Consider the following 18,775-nt stretch of genomic DNA (forward strand, 5'->3'; position numbering starts at 1 on the left):
GAACGGGGACCCGGATGTAAGTACCGGCAAACGAAGCGCGGCGCCATTTTGTGATTTAAACCGGAAGCTATATCCCCACTCACCGTATTGGTTTAGGGAACACGCTCTGCGTCGCCTTTTCACGTGAAAGATGCATTTCCCTTTCAGAACTAACACCTTTGTCTCTAACACAACCCATAGCCTCAGGAAAGGCGGCGTGCTTGTTTGTTTGTTTATTTCTGGTGTGCCCTGACTGCCATTTTTCTTAAGGGCGGAAAGGGGCTCTTTGGCCATCTTTGAAATGGGCAAGGCTTTTCCGTCGCCATCTTGGCCTTTGGTTGCTAAGGAAGCCGTCGCCCTTGGAAACGGCATAAACAGGAAGAGGAGTCGCAGTGCGGTGGCCTTTGCTGGCAACCTCGGACTCCTGGGTTCCTGGAGGTTGGGTGGATTAAGCCCCCAGCCCCTTGAAGGAACTTGGTCTTTCAGCACGTGTATAACATAGATCTATTAAATTATAGATTTATAAAGCGCACATTTATAAATTGTGAACTGATATATATTGAACAGGCGTGCATGTATGGTTCATGCAAGTGAACTCCTCATGCATGATAACTGGAGCCCAAACCCCCTTGCATTTCAGTGAAGCCAAATCAATGCGTGTTTCTGCCTGGGATACAACTGAAATAAAAAGCGCAGGGGGCACAGCCAGTGAAAAAGATGGCAGCCCTAAATTTAGCCACAGGGGTGGGGTTGGGGTGTTAATTTAACAGGGTGAACCCCTCCCCTGCTGCTCTTGTCCTAATTCTCTTACAGCGCGATCCTGTGTATACTTGCTAGGTCCTCAGTCCCACGCTCTTTATTGAATGGGGCTTGCTCCCAGGGAAGTGTACAAAGGATTGCGCTCTTGCAGTGTAATCCTGTTCGTGTCCCATTGAATTCGATTAAGCTTATTCCCAGGTAGGTGTGCATAGGGTTGCAGCCTGATTCAAAGCCATTATATGATTTGCAAACGTGGAATAATGTGTGGCTCATTTTATCCAGAAAACGACTTGCAAGTAGCCAGGATGCAGGGTGTGTGTTGTGTAGCAATTGTCAAGAGTCGCACAGGACTTTTTCTGTCTGAAGAAGCGTTTGGTGTGGCTTGGAAAGTTGCCATCGCGTGTGATTTATACAGTCTGGGAAAAGATAACATTTGAAGTTTGGGATTCCCACTTGCCATTCACTTGTCAAGTTGTGAAAACAACAACTCCCCTGCTCCAACTCCCAACTACTACTATCAGAAGCGAAGGTTAAGTTCATGGATCACAGAACTGTATAGTTGGAAGGGACCCTTGAGGGTCATCTAGTCCAACCCCCTGCAATGCAAGAATGGTGGCGAGAATTTCCACTTGAACCAATCTGACAGGCTTGGTTGCCTTTAGGGCTGATAACCTTTTCATTTTGAACCATTTGCCCCGGTAGGTCTAGCAAGCTGCCAATTCCCACAGGTCTCTTTGTCTCTGAAGAGGTGCTCTGTGTGACTTGAGAGGCTTGACGTCTCACAGGATGCATGAGCGGGCTGCTGCGGGAAACTGATAGCGCCGTTTGCGAGGGTGCACACGCACAAGACGTTCCTGCAGGAAGCCAATTCTTGGACGGCTCAGCCATGGGGTGCCCCAGAGGCACTGCCAGTCCTCTTATCTCCCATAGCACTCCTCCTGTCCCCACCTGGCACCAGACGGACCTTGGACTCGGTCAATGGCTCACCCTCCTTTACCCCCCTCACCCCGCCCCCAGCAACCCTGGTTAGTTCCTCATGTTAAAAGTGCTGTTCTGGCAGCTTCTGTCTCTTTATTCTTAAGCTGGTGTGGGGATAAGGCGACAGAGCAGGAGGAGGAACTGCGCTGTGGACTGTGAGTATCTGTCAGTTTCTCTTTCCCACCATCCCCATCTATATACTCCTTTCTGTCCCCTAATAATATTGGCTGGGAATCCAGCCCCAGAACTGCTCTCTCGATGCTGAAACCCACCCTCTCTTTTCCTGGTTCCCAGCCCCCTGCATTCTCCACCCCCCAGACACCTCTCCCTGGGCAGAAGAGGAAATCTACAGTGACTAGCTCCCAACCTCTTTAAGATTACCCAACCATTACCTGTTCGGGCTGTTCAGATTTAAGAGATAGTGCCTAGGTAACCTCAGTGCCCCAAACTCGCTTGCTGGACTCGCCTTCCAGAAATGAGGATCAAGGTTCTAGTGCCCATTCTTTGCAGTTCTCCAGGCAAATAAAGAGGTAAGAACCAAGCCCTGGGTCCCAGTATTTGGGAGGCAGAGGGACATCTGCCTGCTTCTAGCACTTGTTTGTCTCCTGGGATAGCATGCTCCCCGCCCCCTGGGAAAGTAGAGGCACTCTTGTCCGGTTTTCTACCTGCCTGTGCATGCCATCTTACGCCCCCTGGAAGAGAACGCCATCTTTTTGGGTGTTGTATCTCCTAGAGCTACTGCTTTATATTAGCAAAATGTGCCATGAGTACAGCAGAAACGGGAGAGTGTTCTTCAAGTTGTTAAGGAGTTTGAGAACCGCTGCCTTTAAAGTGCCAGCGCACAAGTACAAGATGCACCAGAGCTCAAATGCCTCAGGTCCCAAAACATCAGAAAGATTGCTTACATCCTGACCCTCTTAGATGCTAAGATTGGCAGAAGGGGTCGTCTTGGTAGCTCCTTCCCCCTCTGAGGCTGGGGTGTAGGTGGAGTGGCAGGCCAGGAGAGGACATGATCTCTGGTGAACCCCTAAGGCGTGGGTCTTCCTCCCCACAGACGTGGGTCTGGCACCTTCATTATATAGCTGGAGGTTGAAGGCACCCCTCCTTACCCTGGCTTTTGACACTTGAGGTGTACATTTTTATCTATATGATTGTAAATTGTCTCAAATGGTTTTTAATGTTACGTTTCAATGATGCAACCTGCCCTGGGAGACCTTATGGTTGCAGGGCAGGTAATTATTATTATTATTATTATTATTATTATTATTATTATTATTAATAACAGAACCGTTCCTCTTCTTGCCAAGCTATGGCCAAGACCACCCGCTATGAGGCGACTCCTCAGGATGAGCCGCCGGCCAACTCAGTACCCAACGGGACCTCCTCACGCCAGCCCCTCGAGGACTCCTCCGGCACGTCTCCCGACGACTCCATGAAGCTGAAGAAGGAAATCTCCCTGCTCAACGGGGTCTGCTTGATCGTGGGCAACATGATCGGCTCGGGCATCTTTGTCTCGCCCAAGGGCGTGCTGATGTACAGTGACTCGTACGGCCTCTCCCTTGTGGTCTGGGCCGTGGGAGGGCTGTTCTCTGTCTTTGGGGCCCTGTGCTATGCAGAACTGGGCACCACCATCAAAAAATCGGGGGCAAGCTACGCCTACATCTTGGAGGCTTTTGGGCAGCTGCCGGCCTTCATCCGCCTGTGGACTTCTCTCCTCATCATTGAGCCCACCAGCCAGGCCGTCATTGCCATCACATTCGCCAACTACCTGGTGCAACCCGTGTTCCCGTCCTGCGAGGCACCTTACCTGGCAGGCCGACTCTTGGCTGCCGTCTGCATCTGTGAGTGAGACTGCCAGCGGGAACTGTGGGGAGAGTATTTGGGGGAACCCAGCGGGGCTGTGTGAAGTTTGTTGGGGGGGGCATTAGTTGTTGTTTGAAAAGAAAAGTAAAAAAGCCCTGGCAGTGCCTGAGCTGATTCAGCCTCAGGTGGGCTGAAAGGTAGCCCTCCCCCCCCCTTATCTAATCTCCAATTGTTCCTTTATCTTTCTCTGCTGCGACCTTTCCTTCCCAGTTCTGGGAAACTCTTTCCTTCCTTGGCAATGGTTTTGAATCTTCGGCATAAGGGAAGCTTCAGACTTTGTGCTTTGCCAAAGCTCCACCTTGAGCTTCTGGAACTGGGTGTGGGATGGACCCAGGAATTCTGACACCCACAACATGCCTTTAGCTATGGGAGTACCACTCCCCTCTCCACTTTGGAAGGGGCGGCGGGGCAGGGGAGCAGATTTTTTTTGGGGGAAGGGGTTACTGGGTATAACCAATAGATATGGCTGTTATCTCAGATAAGGCCTGGCTTCTAGCTCCCCTTGCCCACAATACATCTCACTCCTCTAGTTAGACATAAAAGATAAAAGTATAATTACCGCCTTGCCAGGGCTCCACAGCCTTTATCAGCTGCCTGTTTGTTAGATGTTAACCTTGCACCTCCAAGATGGAGAGATAGAATCACAGAAGTGTAGAGTTGGAAGGGACCCTTAAGCCCACCCAGCCTCATTCTCCTCTGCTGGAGCTCTAGGGTGGTCTCCAGGGAGAATGAAGGGGGTCCTGAGTCTCTGCTTCCCTCTCTTGTGGAAGATGAGTTGGTTAAAAGCTAAACTGTTTGCATCTGGGCAAGTCCGTGCCTGCTTGAGGCTGTTTGGGATTAGGTTTTGCCACCTGTTGCCTTGGACTGAGCAAGACGGGTGTGTATGATCGGTGGGGAGGGACACTCTGCACATGCTCAGAGTGACACCGCTTTCACATCAAGCCTTTCTGACTCATGGTCTGGTGATCCATCAGTGGTGTCTAAACCTGGCATGAGCCTCTCCTCCGGGGCCTCTCGGCTCTCCGTTCCTCCTAACCCTGTGGGTAATTCTGGGTCTCTCTCAGGAAATGAGTGACTTCAGCTGGGAGACGGGCAGTGTGCTGAGTCGGCAGCTGCTGTCCAGATCCAGCTGGCGAGAAACGCAATGTCAGGCTCCCCGAAACCGCTCCTGTTGCAACACACAGGAATGTGATGGCTGAGGGAGGCACGAGGTCAGGCATGAATGCCGGCGGTGATGGGAAGCTAGCCGAGAGCACCCCATAAGCCCAGTGTGTCTTCAAGCAAAGGGTGCCGGGAGAAGGTTAGAACAGAGGATTATGTGCCACCCCCCACTGCTGCCCAGGTGCTCAGTGCTTTACAAACGCTAACTCTGTAGCAACAGGTCTGTAAATTAGGCCAGTGTAGTAATCCCCATTTCACAGACGTAGAAGCTGAAAGATTCATTAACCACAAACCCCTAAATTTGGGATCCCCCCCCCAAACCTCTTATAGAGCAAGTGAATGGGACAATGTTGGAGTTTATGGGGGATACCCCTGGTTTGAGTATCAATTACTTAGTTTGAGGGGGGCACTACAAACCATGGGGTTCACGCTACAAAACCATGGGGTTCGCACTACAAAACCCAACAAAACGACCATGAAACATTGGCACAGGTTATGTTATGAATCGGGACAACGTCACATTTCTGTGTGTTAACTACGAACCCTGGTTTGATGTACCAATTACTCAGTTTGGGGAGCCCTGCAAAACGTGGGATTTGCCCGACACAACCTTACAAAACGACTGCAAAACCCTACAAAAGGTATGGAGGGTATCTCAAATTTAGGGGTTTGTAGTTAATGTTGTTGAAGCTGAAAATCAGAGATAGAAAGAGAACCTTTCTTAAGGCAGTGCCCTGAGTTTTTATACTGAGATCTCTCGAGGATGCGGTCCTTGCTCAGTGATGCCCTCTTCTTAACAGCTCTTCTTAACCTTGCCCTAGATGTGCTGGGAGCTCACATCCACATCATGGAATCCTGGGAACTGCAGTTTACCCCTCACAGAGCTGCAGTTCCTGGTGCCCATTGCAAACTACATTTCCCAGGATCCTTTGTGTGGGTGGGTAAAACATAATCATTAAATGTACTGTGTGGATGTGATGTATGATTGTCTCCTGGTGTGAGATTCCTACTGGCTTGTCCAGAATGCCATCCTTAAGGCCAGGCTCCTAATGCTAAGACTCAAGTCTGTTTTCAAGAGGAAAGCTGCCTCTCTTTGATGAGGAAAGTGCCCTCTGTTCATGCTCTGTGGCACCCTTGCTGTCAGGCAGCCAGCTGCAAGAAGTAGCAGCCAGCACCCCTGCAAGTGTATTTCTAGGCGGAAGTGGGGCGAACCATTAGACTTCCTTTTCTTAATGGGTTGGAAGAATATTAGGAAGGGTAGTTCTGTCCCCTTCTCCCCCAGATGTGTGGAGCCCAAGGGGCTTGTTCACACACAATGCTTCCATTTTAGGCTGGGTCACATCTAGCCTCAGATGAGATTATTTGGAAACTAGGCTGGGACAGAAAAGGTGGATTTGAGATGGCCTTGGTCCCACCCCCTCCTCTGAACTGGGGAAACTGGGCTGCTTCATGCTTGGGGAATTGCTGGAGCCATGTGCAAGTGAGTGCAGCTCACGGTATGTGTGGTTTTCTCTGTTCAGAGCATGTCACCCGCCTGATAAGAGAGAGGAATTTATGGCCTTGTTTATAAAGAAGCAGAGCCGTTGTTTGCAAGGTGTCCCCAGTTCCCCCCACTCCTGCCAATAGGAAAGCTCCATCCACACCCTGGAGCCAAGGGGAAAAGGTACAAAGTGTGTGGGGGGAACCTTCTCTGAGCCCCCCTGCCCCATGTCTCACATCACCCTTCTGCCGGGTTTGGGCGTCTGGTAGAAAGCCGAGTCCCACACAGCCCCTTGAGTCATAACAACTTGTTCCTGGAATAAACATAAAGATAAAGGTGATCAGAGCATCAGGAGCCGGAAAGGGATAAACAACCAACTTCTCCACCTCCTCTCGAGGAAGTCCCATCTCCCTCCCTCTTAATTCAAACTCTGGATGACCGTTTGTGCATTAGCCACAATCCTTGTTATGTTTGCCCATGTTGTTTGGTTTTGTGAATGTTACCTTTTTTTAATGAGGGGCTAGGATGATGATGGGGTCCCCCAAGCTTCTCAGCCTGCAGAACCACCAGCCCTGCTTTGCATCCTCCTCAAGGATTCATGGTGGGTGCCTGTCTGTGTCTAGAAGCCAGAAGGGAAGGTGGAAAAGGTCCGTCCCCACAACCGAAACACCTGCCTTCAGACATAAAAAGACCAGGAGCTGCCTTATACCAAATCAGGCTGCTGGGATCTGCCTGACTCATTGCGAACACTGACGGCCAGTGACTTTGCGAGGTTTCGGGCTGTTGTAAACAAAATCTACCCTTTTCCCCTTATGGGGTATCCCAAGAGCCCATATAGAGTCCTTACGTAGGTTCCCTATTGGTAGGAGAAAATAACAGAGGCCAACCAGAGAATATTGAGAAGCAAAGCAGCTAGTAAGCTTGATCTTTATTGATCTGTTACAACAGGGTGCTCCCCTCACCTGCAGGAGAGGAGGAGGAACCCAGAAAAATGGTGCGCAAGGCCTTATAAAAATGGTGCGCAAGGCCTTATATTTTGAAATTGCCACCCTGTAGATCAAGACCACCCCCAGAAATATCATACATACATCAGAGAAGGGGTGTAGCTCAAGACCACCCCCCAGATACCTACATCACAGAAAAGGCGGTCTAAAATAGAAATTTGAATGTTGTTTTTCTCCTGTCATTGTTTATCTCCTGTCTGGCAGGTTACTTGATTGGATACCCTGCTAACTTGATTGGATACCCTGGGGAGCCTGGCCAGTCTTTTGTAATGATAAATACTTAGTTCCTGGGCCAGGTCACAGGCTCACACCCTGTTCATATCTTAAATGTGCCCTTAAGACAGGATTTGTGAAGGAAAAGACAATGGGGAGGCTTTTCCATTTTCCTTTGACCTTGCAGAGAAAACATTTGCTCAGTTTGGGAATCAAAATGGTTTCAGGTTAGTCTTCACATGCTTGGTTGGTACACTTATGAACATTTAACATATATCTAAGACCTATCACAGGGCAAAGGTGCATTCTCTCTGTTCTGCCTGGAAATGCCATCAGGGATGGAACCTGGGACCTCGGCAGACCCCACTCCTCAGGACTAGGAATAGGTGATAGACCCTGTGCCCTGTGTCCCACCCCCATCCCCTTTCCATCTTTTGCTCCAACTCTTGGGCGCCATGTATCTGTCAGATCTCACACATGCAGGAAACGAGGGGAATGAAGGTTGCCTTTTAGCTGGGGTAATGCATTCCTTTTGGGCCAAGGCTGTCCCATCTAGCATCCTTGCTAGACTCGTTTGCTGACAAGCCATTTCCCAACGCTTACTTTCGCTCTCTTTTTCGCTCGGTCTTGCATCACAACCCAGGAAGGAAGTAGGACTGGCAGGCCAGGGCTATGATGATTGGATTGAGCTCAGCAGCTGCATTCATTTTCCACGGGAATAAACAGAAGCCAAGCAAGTAGCAGGGTCCAGGGAAACACCTCCCCACCCTTTAAAATCGCAAAGAGTCAGGATTCAGATTTTGTCCCCCAGTGATGTCTCATGAATACACATTCTTTCTCACATCTAGGAGAAGGGGTGCATGTGAGAGCATCATCCTATGACAATGGGAAATGGAGATCGGAGGGTCGTAGTGGGGTGGGGTGTGTGTGTGTCTGTCCTCCTTTGTGCCTGGTCCTAGACTAGAGATGGCTAACCTTTGGACCCGGGGCTGCATTTCCTACTTGAAATTCCTCCAGGAGCACACATGCCAGCCACGCCCTTGTGCATCACAAGACAGACAACACACACCCTTGCAGAGAGGCTTCTGTTAATAGCAACTCACGCCCAAGAGACCCACAAAAGTGGGGCAGTTAAGGGAGCAGGGAGTCCCCTCCTTCACCAGGTCACTCCAAGGGTGCAGCCACCCCTTTTGCCTGAGGATGCCTTGGAAGGTTTGGTCCAACGGCACTAGACTTTTGTATTTTATTTGCTTCTCTGTTGGAGCAACCGAGGACCTCAGTCCCTCCAGGCGAAGTGTGACCCTCCAGGCCTCTCTGTCCAGTACTCAGAACTCTTCCCAAACCACATCCCTCAGCAGCCCTGCTCTCTCTTATCCTTGAGGGCTTTTGGCTGGCTGGATCTTGGCCTTGATCTGCGATGTTTGCCTGGGTAGAGAGAGGTGTGCGTGAAAAACTCTTGATTCATACTTTAGAAGAGTTGCATCTGTTGCTCCACCCACTTTTGCCACTGGCCCCACCCACAACTGGGGGGTGGCCCCCAGGAGGTTCTCTACAGGGAAATGTGGCCTTTGGGCTGGCCCCCCCCCAATGTTTTCGCACCTCTGCACTGAGAAAATAAAATGGAGTCCAGCAGAAAAATTACTGGGCAGCTGCGTCGATTTCTCTCTCTCCTTCTTTCTCTTTTTCCCTTTTAGGAATCAGCCGCTTAGGCATGCATTTATAATTCCGTATTGGATATACATTTGAAATTGGAGAAGGGAAGGATTTAATGGGACTTTGCTGTGTATGTGGATGGTCTAGGGTGGAGGGGGCTGGTGTAGTCCAAGGGCCCCTTGCCATGGGATGACCTCTGGCTTGTTTTCTCTTCCAGGCCTCCTCACTTTTGTAAACTGCGCCTATGTGAAATGGGGCACGCGGGTGCAGGATCTGTCCACCTACGCCAAGGTGCTGGCTCTCATTGCCGTGATCATCGCCGGCGTGGTCCGCATTGGGCAAGGTACTCCCATCTCTACTCCTGGTTTCCCCCCTCTTGCCCTCCCTCCGAATTAAGGTTTAGAACGGACAGACGTGGACTTTTGATGCACATACCTGTAGGCATAGAAGCATTGGAGCCTTCTTGACCTTTACTGTGTTTTGACCTCACAGCCTTTCAGTGTAGGCCTCTGTGCTCGTTCCGCAGTGGGAAAGCTGAGAGTTAGTGGTCCACTCCAGGCAACTCACTGAACCCACATCTGAGGCGAGACTTGAATCCAAAACCCAAACCTAGACAGACTCACAGCCCACTTTCCCTCATCTTGTGGCTTTGTGGGTTTCCGTTTGCACCTGAACAATTTTCACTTGACAGCTGTACACCTCTAGCGATGGCTTACGCGAGGGAACAGTGTGTCAGCACCACAGATGGGACTTTTGCACCTCTTCCAATTTTCCTCAGGCAGGATGTTTTTTCATCGCAACTAGAAGTTGACCGATTGACCGGGATGTGGTTATCTTTCCATGTAGGACATTCGCAGAACTTTGCAGACCCTTTCGAAGGATCCTCCTGGCACACGGGGGACATTGCCCTTGCCCTGTACTCTGCCCTCTTCTCCTACTCCGGATGGGACACCCTCAATTTTGTCACCGAGGAAATCAAGAACCCCGAAAGGTCAGCATTTGCAGAGAAAAGCGTGGCTTTCATCCTCAGCTAGCGAGACCGATGTGTTTTGGCATTTTGTGTGGAATGAGGCTGCAGGGACCTATGGGACAGCGCCTGTGACATCCCTAGGGCCAAGCAACATTGTTCCCTCCTTAAAATCTGTGCTCTGCTTCCAAAGGAATTGAAACTGACTAGCCTTGAGTACCGCCCTCCTTCCCTGCTTTCTGCTGCAGAGAAATGTTGGGCTTTCTGCTGCAGAGAAATGGATGAGGGGCTTCTCCATACTTTGCCTGGAGAGTTGTTTTTAAAACAGCTGAGCGAGAGCTCTCCCTCTTGCGTACTAGAAAGCACATCATACCAGTCTCAAAAAACGAGAAAAGAAAACATGGGTGTGCGTGATGGAGTTGTAGTGGCAGAACCCCAGTGATCCCTTCCATTCTATAAGTAGCTGAATTTCCTTTTAACGGGTTTTGTTGGGCTCTTGTGGAGGCGTTCTGCCATCTAGTTGCCACAGCTGGGCATTGCATCACAGTCCGGGGACGGATGAGAGAGGCTCAACTTGCTTCCTGGGTCCTGCCGTGGGCTTGGCTGTGAAGGGAGACGCTGTGTGAAGCCTAGCATAAAATGTATTGGGTTTTGCAGAGCAAGCTGTAATCTAAAAATCCACTTTCAGCTAAAGAATTGTTTAAAGGGATCTCGGCAGAAATGTTGATTTGATTGAATCAAATAATAGCTTGGCTTAAGAGGAAGGAGGTGGCAGTCTTGAAATTTTCATCACAGCAAAGCGAGCCTGCAGAGTCAAGCACTATAATTTCTGCTTAGCTGGAGCATTTTTTCATTTAACACCCTGCTCCGCTGCCTGGTAATAATTTTCTCAATATTCTTTAGTATAGCAGGCAAATGAAAATAAAGGAAGCCAAGGGTGACACAGAGTTTCTTAGGCTACTTAGGGAGCAGGGGATTCTGGGAGCTGGGTCTTGGGGAGCAGGGGATTCTGGGAACTGGGGCTTGGGGAGCAGGGGATTCTGGGAACTGGGCTTTGTGAAGCAGCTTTCTAGGGCCTCTGGGTGGTAATGTGGGCTTCAGTGTATTCTGCTAGCCCTGGGCATGACCGGGTTGCAGGAATAGTGTCAAGGGAAGTACGAAGCGGGCGGTGGAAGGGAGTTAACATTGTTTTTCCTCACTGCCATTCCTCAGGAACCTTCCCCTTTCCATAGGCATCTCAATGCCCATCGTCACAGTGATTTACATCATGACCAACGTGGCGTACTACACAGTGCTGAGCAAGACGGAGATATTAACAAGTGACGCTGTGGCCGTGGTGAGTAGATCCCGTTCCCTCTTCCTCCCGCCCCCGAATGACTGGTCACTTTGGAATCCAGTTGTCTGGTCCACAGAGGGCCATTAGCGTTGATCATTTACTCAAATGAACAACTTCAAAGGGACAGTAGTACAATGTGAAGTAACGGAGGGGCAATTCATGAACAATTTTGTTGCAAGGATTCGCAATGAGTTGCATTCTTCCCACCTCAGCCTCTGGGAGTACAGGCACACGTAGTCTCTTCTTGAGTTGGGAATGAAGTTTATACTAGAACCCCCCCCCCCCCCGCAAGGCATTCACCAGCTCATTTTTTTCTCATGTTCTCTTCCTTCCAGACCTTTGCTGATGAAGTATTTGGAGTTATGAACTGGACGATCCCGCTTGCTGTCGCCCTGTCCTGCTTTGGGGGCCTGAATGCTTCCATTTTAGCTGCTTCCAGGTAACCTGCATGCATCTCCTGTTTCAAAGATGTGTGTCTGAACCCACATGCCTGCCTGCCACTTGTGTGCATTCCTACACACACTTCTGAGAGGTTTTGGACCTTCCGCTAGAGTTCACATGTGTGTTTGCTACGAATATGTGTTTGCCCACGAGAAGTTCTCGTGCAAGAAAAATAAAGAAAGGTTGGTTTATTACAGGGGTCAGCAAACTTTTTCAGCAGGGAGCCGGTCCACTGTCCCTCAGACCTGGTGCGGGGCTGGACTATATTTTGAAGGGGGAAAAAATGAACAAATTCCTATGCCCCACAAATAACCAAGAGATGCATTTTAAATAAAAGCACACATTCTACTCAAGTAAAAACAGCAGGCAGGCCCCACAAATAACCTAGAGATGCACTTTAAATAAGAGGACACATTCTACTCATGTAAAAACACGCTGATTCCGGACCGTCTGCAGGCCGGATTTAGAAGGCGATTGGGCCGGATTTGGCCCCCGGGCCTTAGTTTGCCTACTCATGGTGAGGGGAAATGTATACCTGTCCTATCGTGACTCCTAGTGTCAGGCTGGTCCTTGACCGTGTAGAGTCAAAAGGGGCTGATGTTGGTGCTTTTAATATCTCACTAACCATTGCAAATCTTAGGGTGTAAGTGCTGTTTTGAGCCAATGCATTCTCAACATTGAGGGGACAGGATTGAGGGGACGAGTGATTTGTTAGATCATCTACATTCCTATCCTGTTGTCTCTCCCTACAGTTTCCTGCCTATTTCCCTATTTTGTTTACTCTGCATAATTGGGACTTGAAAGAACATAATCCTAGTTAGAAATTACAAAACTGGTTATCTTGTTTGTTTCCTGAGTTCCAAGTTTATCTCTTTTTACAGGAGGTGTAAATTAAATTTTGCTGGTAACACCAGATTACTGTGCTAGCCTTTACCTAAAGTATTAAGAAGGTCAGGAAGCCTTACATGACATGTTCGTGATAAGGAGTTGTACCAGGGTCAAGAAAGTTCATAACGGAGATCTCCTTCTATATCAAATTATGCCAACTTTTACTTGTGCCCATGATCTTCAGAAATAAACCATGGAAAACGTTCAGATTGGCCCACGCCAGTCCACTCCCAGCCCTGGGAGTCATTCAAAATGTAATTTTGGAGCTGTTCCATGAATGGATTAACACCTACTCATTTTCACCAGAGGAACCGTCAACCACATTTGGGAGGGGGGAAAGGTCAGCATGCCAGAGAGGCCTAGTTTAGAAACTAGGTAACTTTCCACTTTTGTGCAAAATTCTGTCTTGCATGGAAGTCTTCCCCCATGTGGTAAAGCTTCTCACGTATGAGAAAAAATAAATGCCTGGATTGACCCTCAGAAACTCACCTGGGATCCTAGGGGTAAGGCTGTCAGTGTGGATGCTAGCCTATGACGGCTGTTCTCCACCCACTGTTGGTGGCAAAATGGATCTGAATCTGCCCTAATTTTACTTCACTGGAGGAGGCGTTGTGCCACCCTGCGGGTATGGCAAACCTCGCTGAGTGCCAAATATATATCTGTTCCTCAGAGAAAACCGCACCAGTAAAGTTAAGCAGAGGAAGAGGGACTGCAGGAGTCTGGGCTGTGGAAGTGCTTTGGGAAAGGCCAGTTCCCTTGTCTGAATGGAGTGTCCGTTCTCTTGTTCTTTTGAATTGACACAGTGGATTCTGGGAACTGTGCCAGTCCCCTGGGGGGGGCAGCCTGACCCCTTGCCCTGCCCCTCTGTGGGTCTTGGTCACCAGCTAGGACAATTCTGCTCTGCCTCAGCCAGCAGCTTCCTTACGCTCCCTTGCTCTTGCACCAGGTTGTTTTTCGTTGGTTCCCGCGAGGGGCATTTACCTGATGCCATCTGCATGATCCACGTCGAGCGGTTCACGCCTGTGCCAGCACTGCTTTTTAACGTAAGTCCTGGGTAGCCGGGGAGAACACCCTCGTCTGCATGGCAGGGGAGGAAGGGAAGCCAGTCTTCCAACAAAGCAAAAAGCAAAAAAGGGCTTTTTGTAACTGCTGGCAGCCTTGTGCAGTGGGAGACGACAGACCTCCCCAGGTTCACTGGCTAAAGACTGCCGCCCTGATCTTTTAATCAGCTTAGATGGGATGGGGAAAACTGAATTTGTTGCTGATCAAATATTTTGGAAGGCAAGCTCATTTATTGGACTACTGCATTTCAATTAAAAAACCCCTGTGAATGAACACACACACACACACACACAGAGAGAGAGAGGAACTGTATGCCTATTTATTCAGAATCCCATCCCACAGTATCTGCAGCAGGGGCAGAAAAGGAACCATTTTCATCCTGAGGGCCGCATTGCCTTCTGGGCAACCTTTTGAGGGCCAAACACCGAAAACCTGGAAGCGAATGCTTCTGTTTTCGAACGCACCTCGGAAGTCAAAAGGCAACTGAGGCGCGTTTTTCATTTTTTTCTATTGACCTTGGTTTTCGAACGTTTTGGAAGCCGGACGGACATCCGGAATGGATTACGTTCAAAAACCGAGGTTCCACTGTAATAACTCCCTTCCAAGGCGATGTGCAAGATATAATAAAAACGGTTAAAACAACTGAAAGGCAAATGTAAAACAATATTAACCAGACGTCCCATGACAGCGATCTATTCTTACTGCTGGGAAAGCTTAAGTGAAGAAATTTCCCGAAACTGCAGGCCGTGGGCACCCGTCTTATCTCGACAGGAATGCTCTTCCACGGAATAGGGGCAGCCGCACCAAAAGCCCTGCTCTGAGTTTGTGCAGAGCGGCCTTTCTCCGCAGACCACAGCAGCTTAGATATCGCTCCATCTGTGAGGCGGACAGGGCTGGGTCTTGGATGCGAGGCTGTTCTAGAAACCACCAAGACAGCTGCCCTCAGCTCCAGGAAGGAAGACGGGGGATCAAGCGCCATGAGTCAGCACCCAGAATAGCACAAACCTGCACTCCTGGGAGATCTTGTGGGGAGAATGTGGGTGGCCCTTTTTGGAAGGGCCGAGTTCACGGAGTCACAGTCTTCAGGGAGAGATGTGTCTTTGTGTTTGGTTAGACGGTGGACGCTGTGTTATTCATTGCATTTCTATGCCTCACCTTTTTTTCCAAGGAGCTCAACATGGTTCTTCCCCTCCTTGTTTAATCCCCACAACAGCCCTGAGAGTTAGGCTAGGCTGAGAGAGGCAGGGGCCAGCCCAAGGTCACTCATGGAGCTTCATGGCCGAGTGAGGATTTGAAGCCTGGTTCCCCATGTCCTGGTCTGATGCTCTAACCAGGCATGTCCAAAGTCCATTCTGGGGGCTTAATCTGGCCCACTGGTCGGTTTAATCCAGCCCCTGTGGCAGTTTATTTCTTGGGGTAAAATCCTAAAAGAACCTCAACAACTTCAATCCTAAAAAAAGCTCAACAACAGGCCTTCACTTCATCAAATCTGGCCCTCTTTGAAAAAAGTTTGGACACCACACACTGACTTCCTAGCAGAGCTTATCCCACTTACCATCTATTCCCCCCCCCCCCATCATCACAGGGAGCCATGGCCCTGGTCTACCTCTGCGTAGAGGACATCTTCAAGCTCATCAATTACTACAGCTTTAGCTACTGGTTCTTTGTGGGCCTATCGATCGCGGGGCAGCTCTACCTACGCTGGAAGGAGCCGTCGAGGGAACGTCCCCTCAAGGTAGGGAACCCGCAGCCGGCTGTTTTGTGCTTAAATTCACAAGGCACGATGCATGCTGCCCCTCGAATGCTCATTTAGGCGTTCTGCAGTGCTGATCACACACCCTTTCCTGTGAACGGTGCAAAGCCTTTTACTGCATTAGACCAAAGTCCACCTCGTCCGGTATCCCTTGCAACGGTCCCAGCCAGCGGGAAGCGGTCCGCAAGAAATCAGCCAGCAGTTCTTTGGGCTGCCTTCCTAAAACTAAGCTGCCTCTCTCACAGAGCATATGCATTCTGCCCGTGCCCCAGCATCCTTTGCAACGCGTCATGGCTGTGGGCAGGTAGTTGCCGTGGCCGAGATTCCTGCCAGGAGGGGATGGGCCAGAATGGCTTTAATAGGCAGAGCAGTGAGCTCTGTGCTGGAAATCAATGGCCCCAGACTCCAGGAAAAAGACTGAGAAAAGTTGATGAAAAGTCATTTTTCTCGCTCTGTATAATAGTAGTAATAATTTTATTATTTGTACCCTGCCCATCTGACTAGGTTGCCCCAGCCACTCTGAAAGCGTGCGTGGCAATGACCATTAGCTTGAGATGGCTCCGGAAAGGGGATTGTTGCATTCCCAGTGTGGTTGCTGGGCTGGTAGCTAAGCAGAGCTTCCACTTTCAGGTGCAGTATACTCCCGAGGACTAGTCGGCTGGAGGCAAAGAAAGTTCATGGCCACCCCGTTCATGTCTTCCTTATGATCTCACCCAGCTAGCTGCTTATTGAAAAGAGACTCCTGTATCCGTTGAACTGAGCTTGTTCCCCCTCAGTTCTTTGGAGGAGAGCCTGAAGTGAAGGTTGGGAGGTGGTTTGAGATGCCAAGTGCTTGCTTGACGCCCCTTTTTCTTTCCCCACCAGCTCAGCATCGTCTTCCCCATCATCTTCTGCCTCTGCACTGTCTTCCTGGTAGCTGTTCCCCTCTACAGCGACCCCATAAACTCCGCCATTGGCATTGCCATAGCAGCTTCCGGACTGCCCGTCTACTACCTGGTGGTGAGGGTGCCTGAGCAGAAGAGGCCGCACTTCTTGCGCCGGGCCGTGGGTGAGTCAGAGGGGGAAACACCCCCCTCCATTTCACCGGTGGCTTCTTAGCTCTCCCTGCCCCACTGCTAGAACTACGCTTAAACCGCAGAACAGAAATTAGCATTGGGTCCCGATATCGGAGGGAGCTTTGTACAGTGGTACCTCAGGATGCAAACGGGGATCCGTTCCGGAGCCCCGTTCGCATCCTGAAGTGAACGCAACCCGAAACTGCGCGTCTGCATGTGTGCGGGTCGTTATTTGCCGCTTCTGCGCATGCGTGTGATGTCATTTTGACCAACTGTGCATGCGCGAGTGCCGAAACCTGAAAGTAATGTGCTCTGTTACTTCCGGGTCGCAGCAGAGCACAACCCGAAAGCGCTCAACCTGAAGGGTATTCAACTCGAGGTATGACTGTACTTTCCCCCACAATGTCAATTAAAGTAAACAAATGTGCTCCGTCCCTCCAATAGCCCTTTCAAGTGTTTGAAGAGAGCTACCCTGTCGTCTCTTAAATCAGCTGTCTTCTCTAGGCTAAACATACCCAAACCCGCTGAAGTTCCTATGAGGAAATGCCAAAGGGAGTCTGGTGCATTTAGTTCTGGAGATGAGTAAGAGGGGACACGAGAGTCATCTTAAACTGGGCTGGTTCTCCCTGAAATATTTACAGTGGTACCTTGGTTGTCAAACTTAATCTGTTCTGGGAGTCTGTTTGAAAACCATTTTTTGGCTGCAGGAGCTTTCAAAAAACATTTGCAAACCGGAACACTCACTTCTGGGTTTATGGTGTTCAGGAGCCAAAACATCTGAGTACCAAGGCGTTTGACAACCAAGGTACGACTATATTAAAAATGCAGGAGCCACGTTGCATAATTAGACTGTAATGCATAGGCAGAGTTGGAAGGGGGCAGTTATTATTATTCTAACAATAACCCTCAAAACCACCTGCTGCTTGAGGCTTGGACTGCAGGGGTTGCCAACCTTTCTAGGGCCCATTTGCAAACTGGAGAAACTGTTGCATCACTCACTGACGTAGAGCCTGCAGGATCAGGCCAATGGCCAACCAGATGCCCAAATGAGAAGCCTGCAAGCAGGATCTGAGTGCAAGAGCCCTTTTTCCCCCTCCTGTGTTTTCCAGCAACTGGTATTTTGAAGCATTTATGCCTCCGACCGTGGAGAGAGAAAGCATAGCCACCCCACAAATGCTCCCGTCCTCAACCCTGGCTCTCTGGCCTCGACCTGATGTGTCCCTTTCCTCCCTCCGCAGCCTCCATGACGCGACTCATCCAGCTCGTATCCTTGTGTGTCCTGACGGAGATGGATCCCGACACAGAAGCGAAGGATCAGTGATGCGGACGCTGCCCAGGGGCAGGGGGGAGGCCGGCTTCTCCCCCTCGCCTGCTCCTTCTGTAACAGACTCTTTGGTGACCTCTAATTTATTGTTTGCTACTTGGCCAGACCCATTCGCGTGGAAGTCTTTGGGGACTTTGCCGGGACGGCTGTTGCAGGAACTGAGAGACTCGCTTGCCTATTCTTGTTCTCGTCTGTGAAACGTGGGAGTGTCTGTGTGTCCTTTGGCCCTCAGCAGCTAAGTCCCAATAAACCCTCAGTGCCACAGGCTTGCCTGTGGACGTTTATTCTTACCTTCACGCCTGCAACCTCCGAATTCTTGGGCCTGCTGTCAAATGAGCCTCATGGCAATCTTAAGACACCACCTTAAACAGTCAGACCAATGGCTCACCCAGCTCAGGCCTGCCTCTGCTGACCGGCAGTGGCTTGGCAGAATTCTCTCCCTGGGGATTGAACTTGCGACCTCCCGCATGCTCTAGCTCTGAGCTCTGCTCCTCCCTCTCCACGCTTAGGTTTTACCGCCTCCTTCCTCGAGTCCCTTCCTCGAGTCCCTCTCCTTGCTTTCGTTTCCTACTCAGTGATCCCTTTTCCACAGCCTGACAAACCAATTCCTCCTAGAGTCCACTGGAATGTAAGTATATGCAGAATGTACAGAAGACGAGCCTGGTGGATCAGGCCCATGGCCTATCAAATGCAGCATCCAACCAGGTGGCTTTGGGACCTGAGGGCAAGAGGGCTCTCTCTTCTTCTTTCCAGCAACTGGCATTCAGAAGCAGCGCTGCCCGCAACTGTGGAGGCAGCAAGCAGCCACAGATTGCCTTATCCTCGCCTAATACGCTTTTAAAAACCATCACTGCCTCCT

At 50.0% G+C, this 18,775-nt stretch overlaps 1 protein-coding gene across 3 annotated transcripts; it reads left to right on the forward strand.

The window, feature by feature from the left end:
* Positions 1–1,442: 1,442 nt before the first annotated feature.
* SLC7A7 (solute carrier family 7 member 7) lies at positions 1,443–18,206 on the forward strand. 3 transcript variants are annotated; one of them, XM_081836596.1, is made up of 11 exons: positions 1,444–1,871; positions 2,011–2,246; positions 3,024–3,557; positions 9,308–9,433; positions 9,937–10,081; positions 11,270–11,393; positions 11,729–11,832; positions 13,669–13,765; positions 15,370–15,519; positions 16,402–16,585; positions 17,831–18,206. In XM_081836596.1, exons 3-11 carry the CDS (start codon positions 3,026–3,028, stop codon positions 17,911–17,913), a joined length of 1,545 nt encoding a protein of 514 aa, XP_081692722.1. In that variant the 5' UTR covers positions 1,444–1,871; positions 2,011–2,246; positions 3,024–3,025; the 3' UTR covers positions 17,914–18,206. The 3 variants fall into 3 exon arrangements, with proteins under 3 accessions (XP_081692721.1, XP_081692722.1, XP_081692720.1); XM_081836595.1 differs by lacking the exon at positions 2,011–2,246 and having other exon boundaries at positions 1,443–1,871; positions 3,002–3,557; XM_081836594.1 differs by lacking the exon at positions 2,011–2,246 and having other exon boundaries at positions 1,450–1,871.
* Positions 18,207–18,775: the final 569 nt, after the last annotated feature.

This window comes from Podarcis erhardii (genome assembly GCF_964252035.2).
Source record: "Podarcis erhardii genome assembly, chromosome: 13".
Taxonomy (NCBI): Eukaryota; Metazoa; Chordata; class Lepidosauria; order Squamata; family Lacertidae; genus Podarcis; species Podarcis erhardii.

Bases quoted from the DNA above. Each gene is read 5' to 3' on its own strand.
- SLC7A7 (XM_081836595.1), top strand. From the start codon at position 3,026: ATGGCCAAGACCACCCGCTATGAGGCGACTCCTCAGGATGAGCCGCCG. The intron at 11,833-13,668 runs GTAACCTGCATG...CTCTTGCACCAG, and splicing joins TCCATTTTAGCTGCTTCCAG to GTTGTTTTTCGTTGGTTCCC. The intron at 16,586-17,830 runs GTGAGTCAGAGG...CTCCCTCCGCAG, and splicing joins CTTCTTGCGCCGGGCCGTGG to CCTCCATGACGCGACTCATC.